The following is an 18,830-nucleotide window of genomic DNA, read 5'->3' as shown; positions in this document are numbered from 1 at the left end:
CAATCCTGCCCCGTTGTCAGAGGCGAGTGAATAAGTCGATGCTAAACTTATGTGACACACGTGTGAACCTCACGAAGCGGGCATCGTTGTTATACTAGTAGAAGCATCAGGGTCACTGAAAGCAAGCAAGTGGGCTTAGGGTTTTATGCTATCAGATGAGCGATTGCGTATCCTAGGTCTCTTAGGCTCTGTTTGGGAGCTGGTTGTTGGAGAGATGAGAGGGATGAAGGGAGTGGAGCAGAAAATGAGAGATGAATCTGGAGTTGTCAACTACATTCTTGTGAGAATGTAGTTGAAAATGACCTATATTTGCCTTCTCCACTCTCAACACCATTCTCATCTCTCAAACTAGGTTCCCAAACACTACTTAAGCCACTGATCTTTGAAGCCTTTAAAAAACCAGGTCACATGTGGCAAATAACTAATGAAAAATTTATTTTCTACTAAAACAACTATGTTCCATTTTCAAGGGTCATGCCACAAAGACTCCGACTTGCCCCGTGTCAAGTTCCACTGCATACTATTTCAATGAAAATTTACACAAGAATGCCTCGTCTGGTGTCCTTTTTGTCGTGTCTATGCGATAGTGGTGGGATTACTAAAGACCATTGAAAACCTATAGTCTAGGTTTTCTTGTTACCCAATAAATTGTGAAAATGATATCATGTTCGCGCCTCTTGTTTGAAAACATAAGCCTTGAAAGCTGTCATTGCCAACGAATGAAGTTAGTAAAGTGAGCCTAGATATGATCAGGTAAAACGGGGTTTAAGTGAAACCCTAAATAGGGGTCAGCTAGTGCTCGGCTTGTAATGAAATAGGCATGGCAGCCAAACACGAACAACAGGTGTTCAGCACAGCTTGGTTCACATAGCTCCTCAAGTAATAATAAATATAATTTCGATATATTTTCTATCACATAATAGAATATAAAATAAACAGTTGAAGTTTTTGCTTGCAAGTCAGTTGAGTGTTAAAATCCTGCGGATTTCAGATTTCAAGCAATGTATTTTCTATATAAAGGAGCCAAATTGAACTCTGATTAGGTCTCTTCAAATCTTATAAATTCCAGCTTTAAAACAATGTACTTTTTTCTTAAACAAGCTGGTTTAAAACTTGCCATATGCTGAGCTCGGTCAATTCACTACAAAAACAAGCTGCGATTGAACCCCTTATGTTCATTTGGTTCGACTTGTTTACCAGCCTTGTCCTGTGCAGCGGGAAACACATGCTAATTTTGTATGATGGCCTTCATTATCAAGTGTATTGGTTTTAATGCTCAAGACCAGAGACCACATGCTAATTTTTTACTACTTAATATGACTACATGAGCCGAGCCGAGCCGAGCCGAACTCTTGTTTTTCGTCTTCAGATAATTTGCTGAACTTATTTTACGAGTTCGATCATGTCTAATAGTTTGAGTCCCATACCTAAATCCAATCATGTCTAATAGTTTGAGTCCATATATATAACAAAATTCATATGGTGCATGATTGGTCCAACTGACCCAAGCTATGAAATATAAGATGGCTGGATCCCCTTGAATCAATTGGGTTGGAATCGAATCATGCACAAACTGGTTTAGGTTTTAAATTGACCTTACATTTAAAGCGGTTTGGTTCTTCAGGACGGATAGGTAATAATCGACCCACTTGCAACCTAACAGCTCTATCTCACAGTGACGCTACTTAAGATATGTGTTTTAAGTAGGGGTGTCAACGGGTTGGTTTTATCCGGACCTGACCCCGACCAAACCCTATAGGATCCAGGTATGGTGACAAATAAGAAGACCCGATTAAGACCCGAGTTTGGACCTGAAGGTCCGATTAATACATGGATCGTGACATAGTTTGCGAAATTTTATACCAGACCCGGGCCCGACCCACCCAACCCAACCCGAGATCCGATTAAGACCCACAAATTTTCAATGTAAAAATGATAAAAAAGATTATTTTGCCGGGTATGGTCCGGGTCTAGTTCATGTAGTTCTTATCGGGTCTGGGTATGATTTCTCTTATCATAGACCCGATTATACCTAGGTCCAGATCCAATACCATACCCAAAAATCTGATCCAAGTATGGTTTCACCTGGATCTGAACCAAACGCGACCCGTTGACATCTCTAGTTTTAAGTAGGGGTGTCAACGGGTCGGGTTTACCTGGACTCGACCCGGACTAAACTCTATAGGGTCTGGGTATGGTGACAAATAAGAAACCCAATTAAGACCTAGGTCCAGACCCGAAGGTTCAATTAATATATGGACCCTGGTATAGTTTGTGAAATTTTATACCAGACCCGAGCCCGACCTGTGTTTCGATTAAGACCCATAAATTTTCAATGCAAAAATGATAAAAAATATTATTGTTCCAGGTATGATCCTGGTTTGGTCCATATAGTTTTTATCAGGTCCAGGTATGATTTCTCTTATATAGTAGACCCGAGTCTGAACCCGATACCATACCCAAAAATCTGATCCAAGTCTGATTCCACCTGGATCCGAACTAAACCCCACCGGTTGACACTCCTAGTTTTAAGGGAACATGAACTTTATTAGCCATGTCACCTTTTCGTGACCTGGAAATGTAGATATATTATTTTAATATTTTAAATAACTAAAATTTCAATAAAAAATTATTTTATAGATTAAATTATTAAAAATAGTTTTTCATAAAATCTAAAAAGCCGGTATCTTTGTGCCATCCTGTTTTAAAAAACTATGGACTCAAGTTGCTAACTAGTGTCACAGGAAATACCAGTATCTTTGTCACGTAGCCTAGCATGTAGAAGGCATAGTCATAAATATTGCTGTTTTTTTTAAATTGATACAATTCTAAAAACTGCTATTTTTAAAATATAAATTTTAAGGCCATTGCATTTTTATCATAATATTTATATTTTAATTTTTATGTGTTGCCCGCAAGAGCTCCACTCATATCGTATGGACGACTTGTGAATGTCACCACGGGACGTCACAAGTTCAAAACTCATGGGTGGCGTTTCTTGCTGTAAGGTCTAAGCTGGGTGCACTCTCAAGTGGACATAGAGGACCTCAAGGGTTTAACCAGAGTTACTGAAAACACCATAGGAGCACAGGAAACACGTTTCCTGAAAAATCGTTTCAGAAATGAGGAACATCACATTTACTAAACATGTGAGAAACACCAAAAATTTTTATGGAAAATGTGTTTCTCATACTGTGGGAAACACGTTTTCCATATTTGGGAAGTGCGTTTCCTGTGTTTCCAACATCTTTCCCGTGTGTTTTCTATACATTTTTCAAGTATTTCCTTTTTGTAGAGGGGTACATGTTTCTCATGTTCGGAAAGTTTTTTCTTTTTATTAAATGTTTTCCATTTGTTTTTCAGTTGTTTCTTAATTCGTTTCTAGGTTCGTTTCTCGTTTCCCATTTCACATGCACATGAAAAACCTCTTTTCTCAAGACATTTCCTGTTTCTATTTTTTTTTTTAAGGCCAGCTTATTAAATCAACATTTTACAGATATTTTTCTGCAAAAATGATTCTTTTTAGTTCATCGTGAGATTTTTCTTTGCCGAAAAAAATCCCGAACAAGAGGTGTGTGTGGCTATGGTACAAGGCATGCAAAACCGATAACATGTCGATGTCTAAGCATGGCACGTTTCAAAGAGAGGCACGGTTACAGGCTGCTACAACAAAGCAATTGGGCACCTCACACGTCACAACCACCTAGCCAATAGTTAGGCCAAGCATCCCCAGACGTCAACCTCCCTATCTTTAGCAGTTTTCATCGTGTATGTAAAGAGTTGGCACCCACATCACATTGCATGAGCTCTCTCTCTCTCACCCAAATGGCACCTTCATCTCTTTCAAACCAATGCCCCAAAACCAGTCTACCATCCAAGCTCACCATGCTTTTCAACAACATCATGTTCACCCACTTCTCCATAATTGCTCTCATCTCCTTCATCTTCCTTCCTCCTCTCACCCTCTCTTTTATCTTCATCTCTTTCTTCTCCTTGTTTCTTCTTATCCCTGCTCTCTGTCTTGCCCTCCCCTTCCTTTTCATATATCGTCGTCTCTCCAAATTAGCTCGCGATTCTCGTGTTGGTGATCCTCACAAAGATGCCATGGTCGAAAGCCCGGCAGTCGCCATCGAATTGGATAGCGAAGAGTTTCCGGAATTCGATAATGAATCTGAAGAAGATGGAAGAGGAGGAGAAGAAGAGGAAGATGTTTTTGTTGGTTGCAGAGATGAAGAATTTCATGTGGAAACGTCGCAGGAAATGGTACGTCTTTTTTTTTTGAGGGAAAGCCGGAAAAGAAAGATAATCGATATATTACGTAATAATAAGAAGAATACAAAGAGATTCCAGCATGCTACGTCAAAACAAGTAAACAGGGCATGCAATTCGACGAGCTCCCAACCATGCTAGATCCATTCCGATCATTTGAAGTAAGCTAGTTCTCGGAGTTCCCACTGAATTTTAGAAAGAACTGACCTGTGATTGTAACCTAACAGTCCTAAAAATCCTGCCGTTCCTTTCTGACCAAACTGCTCTCCGAGTCAAAAGCACCCAGCATCTCCACACAAAGACTCCCTTGTACTGAATATGTTTTCCAATTACCACTTCCCTTGGATTGGGTTGAATAGATCGAATGCATTCAAAGTCCCCCATAACCAACGAAAAAGCGTTTGAAAAAAGTCATATTCTCAGAATAAATGATCCGTTAGTTCTTCCTTTTTAACATGCACAAGACGCACCTGCTAAGGAATTGCATGGAAGCCACGTTTCTTCAAGTTGCTATCAATTTTCAATTTATCCAGCAATATTAACCAGGTGTCAAGCGATGCTCTGGGTGGTAAAACGTGTCCCATATGGCACCGTTAGGGAGCCATTGAACAGAGGATACGCAGAGTGATCTGTAAACAGTCCATGAATCACCTCCATCAAATCTACCCATTCATTAAAAATTATCCGATTCGGTTTCTGTCCAATACCACATCCTATGTAATAAAAAACGCTAGGTGGTGCTTAGTTGGTAGAGACTTTGCATCCACTGCCACATCCTATACAGTAAAAACCAAAAATCACTAGGTGGTATTTAATCGGTAGATCCTTAAAAAAGACTAGTTGAAGACTAGGCGGGGTTAGTCGATACTTTAATTAAAATATAAAATATGTTAAATTCTTTTGTTAATAAGATATTTTTATCAAAAGTACAAAATTATACATGTTTTCATAAAATATATTAATATACATAAGCAACCAATATATATAAAATCAACAAAATATGCTTTCAGCCTTTTTACATAAGCACAATACACGTATATAAATAATATATTACATAATCCAAAATACTAAACATGCCTTTAGGATTTTATAAAAAAATTCATCAGAAACAAAGTAACACATATATAAAAAAGCATAATCAACTAAAATTAACTGTACATGTTTATAGAAAAAATCCCCAAAACAAAGTAATATATATATATAATAATTTCAAAGAACAAATCACACAAACATACATATACATTATATATTTAAAAATTAACAGAATATATATAATAATAAATAACTAAACTGCTCTCATGTAGTGGAAGCAGCTTAGTCACTGTAACTAGTTGACAAAATTGATATTTTTAAGCTACCCGCTTAAGAATTACAAAGAGTAAACATTTTACTTGCACCTAGACCGACTAGGTGGACTGGCTACTAATGGGTGTCTAATAGGGGTTTTTTGACTACATATACTACATCCCATCCTTTTGCAGACGCCTGTTCCCTTTGACCAGCTGAGATTTCTGCCCAAGACCAAGGCCATCCATGGAGGACATGAAACGGGGATGGAAGCGAGGATGAAGATTAAAATACAAACCCGTGCAGGGATAGACTTATGCTTTCCCCCACTCCGCTCCGTCTTCGTTCTCGATCCCCACCTTGCTCCGCTCCGCCCCATCCCCAATATTTCTTTAGAGATGGCAATGGACCGAGAGAAAACGGGGCCTTCCCTCTCCTCTCCCCGTTTAGACTTGGGGATGGAGGTTAAAATCAAAACCTGGATGGAGGATAAGATTTTGAGACATGGGAGGGGGTGGAGACCTTGTCCCCCGTTCCCGTCCACTGCCATCCCTACTCACAAAATAAGGATGATTTATGCGACTAGCTTAAGATTTCGTAGCATGACAAGTATATCAGTGAAGAGATTAAGTTGTCATTTACAGCAAGAGACCATTGATGATTGAATCAAGATTGGCAAAGCTTATGGTTCTTTCAAAACTGACCTATGGGTACTGAGTCTACTTTCAAACATGTCCCTATCATCTCACTTTCATAATTTACTTACATGTCTCATTAGTATCTCATAATTATAATGGTTGGTGCTTTTGTGACAGGGTAAGAAGGATAGAAGTTTCAGTTTTAGAATGGGAACTCCAAGGAAAGAGGTACAGATTCTCACTTCCTCTTTTTTTTTTTTTAAACAACTAATAGCAAGAACTAGTGTATAGATCTCAGAGCCATTTGATAAACGTAAGTTTGGCCTTTTTTCATGAAAGTTGGGAGCTCTTGGCTCTAGATAATCATTTTTCTTTTAAAAAACTTTGTGGTATCTCAGGATTTGTACCTAGCATTGGGCTTTTGTGGTTCGGGGTCACATTGTGGAAAAATTGCTAATTAACCTGACATGTTTACCTCATTAATAAATTTTATTTCCTTCAAAAAGAAAAAAATCGTCCCATCCAATATCACTAATATTAATATCTTATCCCCGACGAGGAGAAATCTTGCAAAAAGTTGATTTTTTTTGCTTTGTAAAAAATGCATTATGCATGGAGATGTACAAAATACTTAATAAATATAAATAAGAAATCTGAAATCTTTGACATTTAATAAGTGCTTTAATGCACAAATATAGCACTAGTATGAAGTAATTTTGAAAATCATGAAAAATTTGGATTGTATTTAATTCTAAAAATGTTACATGTTAAAAAGCTAATTTGTTACAAGTTCCTAATTGCATTAGTATGTCCATTTAGTGAGAGTCTGCACACGAAAGAAGATATATGGGCATTCAAACTGAACATGAGCGTTTTTGCTCATGCTGACATCGTGGCCGTCCGATTGCATTTTGGATGAATGCCACGTGGTTTTGTTGACTTTTGAGCTTTTTAAAATGCAAATCGGATGGCCACGATGTCAGCATGAGAAAAAACGCTCATGTTCAGCATGACCTGATCTGCTTCCAATTTCGAGACTTGAAAAATAAATTTTTTTTTTCATAAAAAACATATGATTCATGAGGTGTCCGGTTCCTAGCAAATCTACCCTGGCGAATACTTGTATGGGTCAGAATTGCAAAAAAAAGTATTGGAAAACCCATTTTGATCCATCTAGCGTATTTCATTTGGTAATATTTCATCACCTGAAGTGGGTTTAATTCTGTTGCAGTTCCACAACTTCGAAGAGCTGCTTACCTTTTGGTCGAGCAAAGAAAAGGGAGAGCTATAAGCCGCTAAGGCGTTTGAGAATCTGTTTCTTGTAAAAAAAATGTGGCATGAATATGCTTAGTTTTGCATGAGGAATCTCGCAGCGAGATTGATGTTGTTGGTGGGAACAACACGAAGTAGGAGTTTTTGGAGGAATGCACTTCATTGGAAGTTTCTAGTTGACAAATACATATAGCTTAGAAATGTATCATATGATGTATAGTTTCCAACTTGTACATGAAAGCATAAAGTAAGAATATGATATAAATCTTGGTTGGTTAAGTAAGAATATGCATACAAGTCTTGGCTGGTTATGAGCGTCTTTGGAACTTACGATTGCTACATGAGAAACGAGTTTGTTATTACCAAACAAGTGGGCATTGTCTGTGCGAATTAATCCAAGGACCAATGATCATATTTTCAGGTAATGGACTTGTGTTTTTCTTTTTTTCATAAAGAAAATTTATTAATCAAAATCAGGCAGTAACAGTAGAAATTAGGTTGAAGAGAATTCAACCTTTGGATTCAAACAGAGATACCTCAAGAGAGAACATCCAAACTACGTCGCAGCCAGGCCACCATTTAGCTGTAACTAGAGTGCCAATTTCAAGAAGCACCATTCTTCTTAGAACGGAAGGGGGAGACGCCGTGCAACGAAAAATCCTTGAATTTTGCTCCTTCCAGCTTTGCCACCATGCAGTGACTGGCCAACAACGCCAAGCAAAACTCCATTTTTTGCAGTATTGAATTCTTGCATGACCTAATAAGAGATCCCTAGCAAACGAAGCCTCAAGCACCATAAAGGAAAGGTCAGGCCAGCAGGATAATAAAATGCTTGGTGTGAATGAACATTCCCAAAATAAGTGAAACGAAGATTATTTTGCTGATTCACTAAGAGGGCAACGATAAGGAAGGGATAACATTCAATTTGTTTTGTGTTAGGGGCTTGTCGAATAGAAGAAGGACCCGGCCTCCATGACATTTTTTGCGGGAGAATGGCCATACCAAGGGGTTTCAACGACAAATAAAAGCAGGAAACAGAAAACTTACCATCGGCAGCACAACTCTATTTGGCCTCCTGATTATTAGAAAGGTCCATCCAGAAAATGAGGCCAAACTTTGAGTCATTGTTTCTGTTGAGATATGCCCACGTCACTTGAAGAAAACCATATTGAGAAATTGGCTCCCACAATACGGATCCTATCTGTTTGTAACAAGGTCCTATAAATACTCTCTCTTAGAGTTTTCGTGTAACTTTTTTTTTTTTGAGTTTGAGCGTTCTGTACAATTTTAGGTTTTCTGTGACTGAGAGCTGTGTAATCCTCTCTTGATATCCGCCGTCAGTGGGGAACAAGTTATATGTTACCCCCCGAACAGGGCATCTCATGCTCGGGGGTCTCAAAAAGCACCACGTATTTAAGCATGTGTGTCTCGTATCCCCATGTTTGTCAGCATTAATTAGCGTTGGAGTTTGATGTGATTGCAAAGACTTAAGTACCCTCTCCTCCATTGGTGCAAAAAAAAATAACGATTCTAGAAAAGGAGTGGTTGTAAAGACTTAAGTGCCTCGAAGATGATTATTTAAGACCCAGTCTCTGCACTACAGGATTATCTGAGAAAAAAATCTCTCCTGGAGATGAACATCAACCATCTCACTTTCTCTCTCTCCCTTCTCTTTCTGCTTCTGTGCACATCCAACAGAAGATCCTACATTGCTTCATCAAACACCGACTGACCTGCACATTGATTGTTGTGGAGCCTGATTCAGAGTTTTTACCCTTACAGGAGGAGTGTTTGGGGGCTCCTCCCAGCGTGGGTAGCATCATTCAACTAAATGAGTTGTGGATCCTGATTCAGAGTTTTTACCCTTACAGGAGAGGGGTCTGGGGGCTCATCCAAGCGTGAGTAGCATCATTCAACTTGAAAAGTTGTGGAGCCTGATTCAAAGTTTTTACCCTTACAGAAGAGGAGTCTGATGGCTCCTCCCAGCGTGGGTAGCATCATTCAACTTGATGAGTCGTGGAACTTGATTCAGAGTTTTTGCCCTTACAGGAGGAGAGTTTGTGGGCTCCTCCCAGCGTGGGTAGCATCATTCAACTTGATGAGTTGTGGAGCTTGATTTAGAGTTTTTTCCCTTACAGAAGGGGGGTCCGGGGGCCCCCCCTGGCGCGGGTCTCGTTGCGCGGGGGTCTAGAGGGGGTCGCCCCTGGCGGGAGGCTCGGGGGGGGGCAGCGCCCCCCGAACCAGATTTTTTGGGGCCTTGTATAATTTTTTTATTTTCTTTCCCTCTTTTAACTATCAAAAAAGAGCAATAAAGTGACTTGTAGTGTCTTTCGCAAATCACTATAGCGATTTGTAGTGTTATTCAGTAAGCAAATCGCTGTAAATCACTACCCGAATTAGGATCAACTTGTCATGACCATATCTCCCTAATCGGAGGTCATATTCAAAATCCGTAAAAAGTGGTGTCTTCATTATTGAGTGAAGTTTATTCCTATAAATTTTCAACGATTTCTAAGGTCATTTCATTCTTCATTTTAACTAAAACCAGACCCCTATTATTTTGTATTGTGCAACCCAAAAACACTATAAATCGCTATAATAATTTGTGGAAGACACTACAAATCATTGTTGAAAGACCGTATAACACTATAAATCACTATAGGGCTTGTTGGAGACCCGTAAATGCTACAAATCGTTGTATGAAGGCCCGTCGATACTATAAATTATTGTTGGAAGATCGGATAACACTATAAATCGTTGTTGTGCTTGTTGGAGACCTAAAAATACTACAAATCGTTGTAGAAAGGCCCGACAATACTACAAATCACTGTTGAAAGATCAGATAACACTATAAATCGCTGTGGGACTTGTTGAAGACCGAAAAATACTATAAATCGCTGTAGAAAGGCCCGACAATACTATAAATTGTTGTTGGAAGGCTGGATAACACTATAAATCATTGTTGGGATCGTTGGAGACCCCAAAACACTACAAATTGTTGTAGAAAGACCCGGCAATACTACAAATCATTGATGGAAGATCGGACAACACTATAAATCAATGTGGGGCTCGTTGGAGACCCCAAAACACTACAAATTGTTGTAGAAAGGCCCGACAATACTACAAATCGTTGATGGAAGACCGGACAATACTATAAATCAATGTGGGGCTCGTTGGAGACCCGACAACACTAAAAATCATTGTAGGGGAGTCATTGAAAAAATCACGGAAAAGAAACAGAAAAAAACAGAAAAATCGTGGGAAAGAAAACGCTTTATTGCTCTTTTTCGATAGTTAAAAGAGAAAAAGAAAATAAAAAAATTATACAAGGCTCTAAAAAAATTTGGTCCGGGGGGCGCGGCCCCCCGCCCGCTGACCGCGCAGCGGGACCCGCGCTGGAGGGAGCCCCCAGACCCCCTCCTGTACTGTAAATAAGGCTCCACAACTCATCAAGTTGAATGATGCTACCCATGTTGGGAGGAGCCCTCAAACCCCCTCCTGTAAGGGCAAAAACTATGAATTAGGCTCCACAACTCATCAAGTTGAACGATGCTACAGTCAGTGTGCAGGTCAGTCGGTGTTTGATGGAGCAATGTAGGATCGTCTGCTGGATGTGCAGAGAAGTAGAAAGAGAAAGGAGAGAGAGTGAGAGGGTTGATGTTCATGGCCTTCTCCAGGGGGAACTCTTTGTCTCCCTTGATTTCTTCTCTAGAGAGAGAGAGAGAGAGAGAGGGTTTTACAGTGTTTTACTGAGAAGGAAGAAGAAGAAGATGACGATGAAAAGTTCAAATAGACATTTTTGATGACTCAGGTTCGTTTTGCCAGATGACCATCGGATCGCTGGCTCACCATCGTTTCGCCAGATCACCATCGGCGAAACGATTAAGGTTCGTTTCGCTGTCTAGACTTTGAAGAATCAACATCATCCTCAACTTTCTGGATGGAGGACATGTTTATCCTTTTTTTGAACCGTTTTTTTTTTTTTGAATAAAGGGCATTTTTGTCATTTTCTCAAACCATCGTTTTATGAAAAGAATAGCAAGAAAGGGTACTTAAGTCTTTACAACTACACCAGACTCCAATGTTAAATGATGTCAACATACACGGAAATATGAGCCCCATGTGTTTGTATACATGGTGCTCATTCAGACCCCCGAACACAAACGTGAGATTCAGTGAATCATCGGGGAGAAACATACACCACCCTCCCCCGTCCGTGGACCTAGACCATTGTCCAAGCCAGGTAAATCACGTGTCATTATGTTTATTTTCATCTCTCGCTCTTGTTTATTCGGTTGTATAACTTTTTAACAGTTTCCAAATAGCCGAACCCGAGAGAAATGATTCAGGTCCCAATCTCTTACATCTTCCACCAATTCATATTTGTGCTTGAGAAATGAGTAAACGTGACTCACCATTTGAGGCAAGAGAATACCACCGTTTCTCTAGAAGAGCCATGTTTTGCTGACTAAGAGAACGAATACCAGTACCACCGTGATCCAAAGGGACAGTGACCGACTCCCAAGATGCAAGAGCGGGCCTCTTCAGATCATCATTGCCGAGGCGAAGGAAGTCCCTAAACTTTTTGATTATATTAGATTCCACTTTCTTGATCAAGGAAGGGATTTGTGCAAGAGCGTTCTTAATACCCTGCCCAACCAATGGGGGCTCCACTTGTTTGGCAGGAGCAGTTAATGCACGTTTGCAAGTTCAAATACTGGTAGGGGTCTTCCTAACCCCAGCTTTCTCTGTCAAAAAAAGAACTACCCTACCCGCAGGCAAAGATATTTTTATTTTGATGTGGGGTTAGGCAGACCACCATCGGTTATACAAGGTACCATTGTGTTTTGAACTTGCAACGTCCCAACACAAGGTGACGTGCACTAAGGCCAAGTTTGAATGTGAGAAAGACGTAGGAAAAGTGGAAAAAAGTGGAGAATATCTGTACAGTTTTTTCGCCCCTTTCAAACAAAAGAAAAGTTTTTCTCTGAAATAGTTTTATATAAAAAGTACGCTTTTTGATAAAAAACATTTCTCAAAAAAGGGTGGAGGAGAAAAAATTGGTGGTCTTTCTCTCCCACCATCACCATCACCCTCACCATTCATCTCGCCACCACCCACATTCTCACCACCACCACCTATCGCACCTTTGTGGAGGGTTCAGCCGAACCCTCTTCCTCTTCTTTTTCTGAGACCCTCCCTTCCACCATCTCACCATCCCCACCACCACCATTTAGGGTTCTCTCTCTCAAGTTCATCTTCTTCCCACACATACAAGCCTTTCGATTGTGGGAGGGTACCAGGCATCACCATCACCCTTTTTGCCTCCAATGGTGCCACCCTTTTTTTGACAATTTCCACCACTGCAGAGCCTTCTCCATGCCTCAGTCGGTGGGCCGCAGCCATGGTGGAGAAGCTGCTCCACCACCACCCTTCTCGTCCTCTCTCTCATTTTTTCTAAATTTTTCATTCTATTTTTTCCATGCACACAAACAAGTGGATTTTTCATTTTGAAAATGTATCATTTCAAAACTTCTCACAGGCAAATTTTTTTTTTCCCTGGGAAAAGTTTTCTTGCTTTCAAACCTGCCCTAACAACTCTGTTATCCATATTTTTCAGTTACAGTTTTTTAGGAAGGGTTGACAGTCAGTTGAAGAATACCTTCCTTTGTTTATCGTGCTTTTTTGGATAGGCACTGTCCTAATGTGAAAAGGGATTGTTGCTCATCTGTACACATATCAAAAAAATAATAGAGAGTGCAGTGTTTCACCGTGGATGTAGGCAAATCGCCGAACCACGTTACCTTGTTGTGTGCTTCTCTTCTGAGTGTTTCTTTTTTCAAAATATGGTATCAAAGCAGTACTTGGGCACTGCAGTCTGACGAGCTTTGTGTTGCTAAGTTTGCTTTTCCTGATCTTGTTCAAGTAGTGCTGCAGATTTCTGTTATTGGTGGTCTTTGGCATAGCCGTCTCTCTTCTACAATGGCAGAATCATCGAGTGCAACGTCAAAATCTACTTCACCGTATCTTAATGACGAGCCTAAATCTGGCTACTCGGAGTCGGTCCACCTTCTTCGAATCACCACATCGTTGTTCTCAAGAAATAACTATATTAGCAGGGCAAAATGGGTGAAACTTTTTTTGAGTGGTAAATCGAAGGTGGGCTACATCATAGGTAAAATAAGTAAACCTGATGTCTCTGATTTGACCTATGAAAAATGAGAATAAAAAAATGACACAGTTATGGGTTGGCTTCTAAATTTCATGGAACCAAAAATTGCAAAAAAGTTTTTTATTTATGGATACAACAAAAGACGTGTGGGACACTGTAAATGAAATATATGGTGAAAGGTATAATCTTGCTCGAGTATATGAGTTGCAGATGGAGAGTACGAAATTCACTAGAGAAAACAAATCCTTTAACTCGTATATCGGTACGTTGAGAGGAATGCGGGATAGACTTCTTCAATATTGGCCACTGACCTCGATCCTGACTACAAGCAATTTTGTAGTCAAATTCTAATTACTACTCCTATGGTGTCCTATAATATGGTATGTTCTATGATCCAGCGAGAGGAGACGAGAAAAAAAATTATGAACCCATCGGTTAAAAAAAACAAAGAGGAGCAGCCAGAACAAATGGCACTTCAAGTGAGCAATAAGAAGGTAATTGATAATAATGCTGGTTTCTTTTCTAATCATGATCGCCAGAAATTCAGATCTAGATTTAAGTGCACATATTGCAAAAAAATCGGTCACACAAAAGAAAGAAGTTGGGATCTTGTTGGCAAACCGGTTCATGAGAAAGACCAAGCGAAAAATGCCGGAACAAATTGTGAGGCTGCAAATTTTATCACCAGGGAAGAATTAGCACAAATTTTCCAACAAATAGGTAAAACAAATCTGGTGTTATCCACTCTAATTACCCCAGGTGCTCTGATGACAAAGGTAAGAATGCTTGTGCTTATGTATCTTACAATTATGAAATTGAGTGGGTAGTTGATTCTAGCACCTTCGATCATATGCTAAGCAAGGAAATACCTATTGACCAACATACACATGTGAAACCTGTGTATACGGTTGATGGGTCTATCATAATGGTGAAAGGGTCACAAAAAATGAAACTTCTCAATAAGCCTGATGATTTTGAAGTTTTGATCATTCCTAATTTGGTTGTTAATCTTATGTCTGTTAGTAAGATCACTAAGACTCACAACTGTTTGGCAAATTTTTTTCTAAGGATGTTGTGTTCTAGGACCGAACGACGAAGAAGGAAATTGGTAGAGGCGTCGAACGAAGTGGGTTATATTATCTTAACTCATCTGGAAAAGCCTTGTTTAGTTGTGTGCATGCCCCTAATAACTTTAATGCCTGTCATTCTTGTCTTGGTCATGCTCCTCATAGTGTTCTAAAATTTTTGATTCCTGACTTACCTTCTAAAAATACCTCTTATGATGCTTGCGAGTGTGCCAAGGCTACTCGGTTACCTTTCCTTAAGTTAGCTACTAGAAGAAATGTTTTGTTTGATTTGGTTCACTCTGATGTGTGAGGACTTGCCCCTGTCGAGTCTGTGTTTGAATTTAGATATTATATTACCTTTATTGAAGATAAATCTCGTGTCACTTGGGTTTACTTTCTTAAACAAAAAAGTGAAGTAGCTAAAGTCTTCAAAATGTTTTACAATATGGTGGTTACGCAATATAATGCCAGGATTAAGCATCTTAGATCTGATAATGGGGGAGAGTATGTTAATGAGGGATTAAAATCCTTCTTGGATGAGAAGGGCATAATTCCCCAAAACACTTGTGTTGGTACCCCTCAAGAAAACAGGGTTGCCGAGCGGAAAAATCGTCACTTAACGTTGCTCAGTCCATCATGTTCCATATGAATGTTCCTCATGTTTTTTGGTTTGATGCTATATTTGTTGCTTGCTATGTTATTAATCACATTCCTAACTCCAGTTTAAGCAATCAAATTCCCATGAAACTACTTCGGCAAAGAGATTTCCATAAAGCATTTGAAAGTGTTTGGGTCTAAGTGTTTTGTACATATTCAAGAAAAATTCTGGAACAAACTTGAAAGAAGAGCAATTAAGTGCATATTTGTTGGATATTCGCTCTCAAAAACGGTCTTAAATGCTTTGATCCGATAAATAAGAGATTATATATATCTCAAGATGTCAAGTTTTTTGAAAATGAGTCATTCTTTAGTAATCCTTCCTATGATAGTCGGCATCATAAAGAAAGTGAGAGGCAAGAGACAAACAACGTATTGCCCATATCTCACAATTCTGAATCGGTATATGAAGATATTCAAGAAAGTACAAGTACAAGTTCCAGTTCCAATGATGTTACCGAGCCCGATGAGATTGTTCAATCTAATGTGCAAATTCAAGAGAGTGTAAGACAATCAGAACATGTATCTAAACTGCCTATCAGACTGAGAGACTATTATTATTGTTGTTCAGACCAAATGCCCAAAAAGCATTTCATAGAAAATCTGTTTGATTTATCAAAACTGCCTGAGAATTAATTACCTCATTTTTTTAGCTAGAACTTATAGTCATCAAGAACCAACGTTTTTCAAAGAAGCTATGCAAGATTACAAATGGAAATTCGCTATGAAGAAAGAATTGAAAGCGTTACTAAAGAATAACACCCGGACCATGGTAAATCTACCAGAAGAGAAAACGACAATAGGGTGAAATGGGTCTACAAGATCAAATATAATAGTGATGGGACAAAAGAAAGGTATAAAGCTTGGTTAGTGGCAAAAGGGTATACCCAAAAAGAAGGAATTGATTTTACCGAGACTTTTGCTCCTGTTGCAAAAATGAACTCCATCCGGATTCTTCTCTCAGTTGTTGCCAACAAAAATTGGAGAGTATTTCAACTTGATGTGAAAAACGCCTTTCTTCATGGTGGTTTGGAAGATAAAGTGTATATGGACCCTCCCTTGAGATATGTCCACAAATCAGACAAGGTATGTAGACTTAAAAAATCCATATATGGCTAGAAGCAGTCTCCACGCGCCTTGTTCTCTAAGCTAAGTTTTGTTCTTATTGATATTGGATTCCAACGTAGCACTGTTGATTACACTATATTTATCTCGTATATGCCTCAAGGCACTGTTATTCTCTTAATATATGTAGATGGCATTATTATGACAAGTAACAATGAGCAGATGATGCAGAAGGTGAAAACCATCGTCCACACTAAGTTTGAGATCAAAGACCTCAAGAAGCTTCGATACTTCTTAGGAATTGAGGTGGCACACTCTGACAAGAGTATCTTTCTATGCCAAAAGAAATATGTTTTGGATCTTCTAAAAGACACGGGTATGATGGGAAGCAAAGCAGTGGATAATCTCCTTGAGGCCAATACCAAACTGAGAATAGATGATGGAAAAATAGTAAGTGAGGTTGAAAGCTTTCACACTACAAGAAAAATGTGGATTAGCGATGGATGCTATAATAAGCATAGCCCGACTTGATTGGGCCCACGGGCATAACAGGTGGGTCTTGAGCTGAGGTTTTCCCAATAGGCCAGTCTGAAGCAGGTTGTTGGCCCATCCCGTCAATTTATGGGCCAAACTTTGACCGGCCGGATGGACTTGCTCAACCCTAGTTGTTCGTCTCTTAACTGCACTATTATTGTAGTTAATAATAGGGTAAAATAGATGAATATAAGATTTACTGAAGTAAGTGAGGTAAAATTTTGAACCATCAAAAATTTAAGAACCCATCAGAATCCTTGTAATTCAGGGCATTGTAAATACCTCTTCTTTATTAGAGGAGTTGAATTTGATTTTTTTGGTATTTGGAGTTGGTTGACTCCCAACTAACATTTGCGCTTTCCTCCACTTCTCTCTCCCAAACAGACTACAAATTCTTTTGGACCTTCAAGGTCATGGAACCGTCTTCGACATCCTCTCAACTCCCCCCATACCCTTCTCCCAAACATAGCCTGATGGTTCAGTTCAGTCCAGCCCAGCTTGATGTTTGGTTTGGTCTTGATGTTTGACCATATAACTTGGGCTGATTTTATCCCAAAGACCAAGACTGACCCTCATTAGCTTTTGACCGACTGTCCCAGTATCCTGCGGGCCTGCCCAGCCCCAGCCCGCGTATATAACGGGCTGAGTTTCGGTCCAGTACCTAATGGGCTCTAGCCTAAAATCTTGGCCCAATCCCAGCCCATGGTGGGCCGGGTCAGCTTGGCCATCTCTCACACACACACTGCAAAGTGTGCAAACGTGAAGGCGTGGGCCTACCAGGACGCACATAAGAACCCTTCCATCAAGCAAACTCTCCAGCTGTTTTTTTTTTTCAAGGAATCAAACTCGTCAGTTTTGAGAAGAATGATTCTCAAGAGAATTAAAATCTCACATGATTGCAAACGTGAGAATTTGGTTCTCCTCCCTTTGTATGAGAGAGATTTCAAACAGAAACTGATCTTTCAATTCTTAGGAGTCACTTGGATCTTTCAATGAATCGGAATCAGGGAAAAAAAAACTCTTGTGATTTTAAAGCACTTTCGCAAAAGGCTAACAAACATGCCCTCGATCACTTGTTGTCCAAGCAAATTAGGGTACCCCGAACGGCAACTTCCATCATATACTTGATTTAAAATTTTCATAACCTGGCTATATAAGTGTGAGATCACACGTTTCTTTCACGCTTTTGAAATTCTAAGAAAAGTTTCCTTAGCGAGAAAATAAAGCGTGCTTTTTTTTCAAATATAAATTCAAAATTCCTTAATGTTGAAAATACAGCCTTCTTGCATTACAAAAATTTATACTTTTCAAAAAAGATAAGTTTGAACTAAGGCTCTCCCACCTAGTAGAAATCATAGTCGTAGGTTGCATCTTCTCAACCAGGTCTTATAGATGTATTTGACATGAAAATAGGTTTTTTAAAGTCTTAAAATTTTGGCACATTGCGAGCCGTATAATTTTGAAGATCTTAAAAAACCCACATGTATGTCCTAATCACATTATCTAAAACTTGTTTTCCACTAAATAATGATTGTAGATCATATCTCTATAGGGTCAGCCAAAAAAGCACTTAGAATTTTGAAAAATTGCAGCTTCTGAGACTAGCTGCTCCACCCTATCATTACTTGTTAAGTTTATAGTTCTAAAACCAACACACTGATGGTTTTTCTTAGGCTAAAGACTCAAAATTATGTGACAGGGATATCTTATCTACTTTTTATGTCACTTTTGGTTGCTTTTAATAAGAGTGGATCAGGAAAAATGGTGGTTTACAATTTTAGTAGGAAACACCGACACAATAAAGCAGTTGTGGCTCTCACACAAGAAAAGAAACTCTTTTTCATAGAAAATAAAGCCTCTTTCCTAGAA

At 39.2% G+C, this 18,830-nt stretch overlaps 1 protein-coding gene across 1 annotated transcript; it reads left to right on the top strand.

Moving 5' to 3' along the window:
* The first annotated feature begins 3,789 nt into the window (after positions 1-3,789).
* LOC149848076 (uncharacterized) lies at positions 3,790-7,749 on the top strand. The gene is made up of 3 exons (XM_090010378.1): positions 3,790-4,263; positions 6,372-6,422; positions 7,426-7,749. Exons 1-3 carry the CDS (start codon positions 3,802-3,804, stop codon positions 7,483-7,485), a joined length of 573 nt encoding a protein of 190 aa, XP_089866504.1. The 5' UTR covers positions 3,790-3,801; the 3' UTR covers positions 7,486-7,749.
* The last annotated feature ends 11,081 nt before the right edge of the window (positions 7,750-18,830 follow it).

This window comes from Nuphar pumila, chromosome 1 (genome assembly GCF_984573655.1).
Source record: "Nuphar pumila chromosome 1, dmNupPumi1.hap1.1, whole genome shotgun sequence".
Classification (NCBI taxonomy): Eukaryota; Viridiplantae; Streptophyta; class Magnoliopsida; order Nymphaeales; family Nymphaeaceae; genus Nuphar; species Nuphar pumila.
The sequence above is the reverse complement of the archived record's forward strand: the minus strand, read 5'-3'. Positions and strand labels throughout refer to the sequence as shown.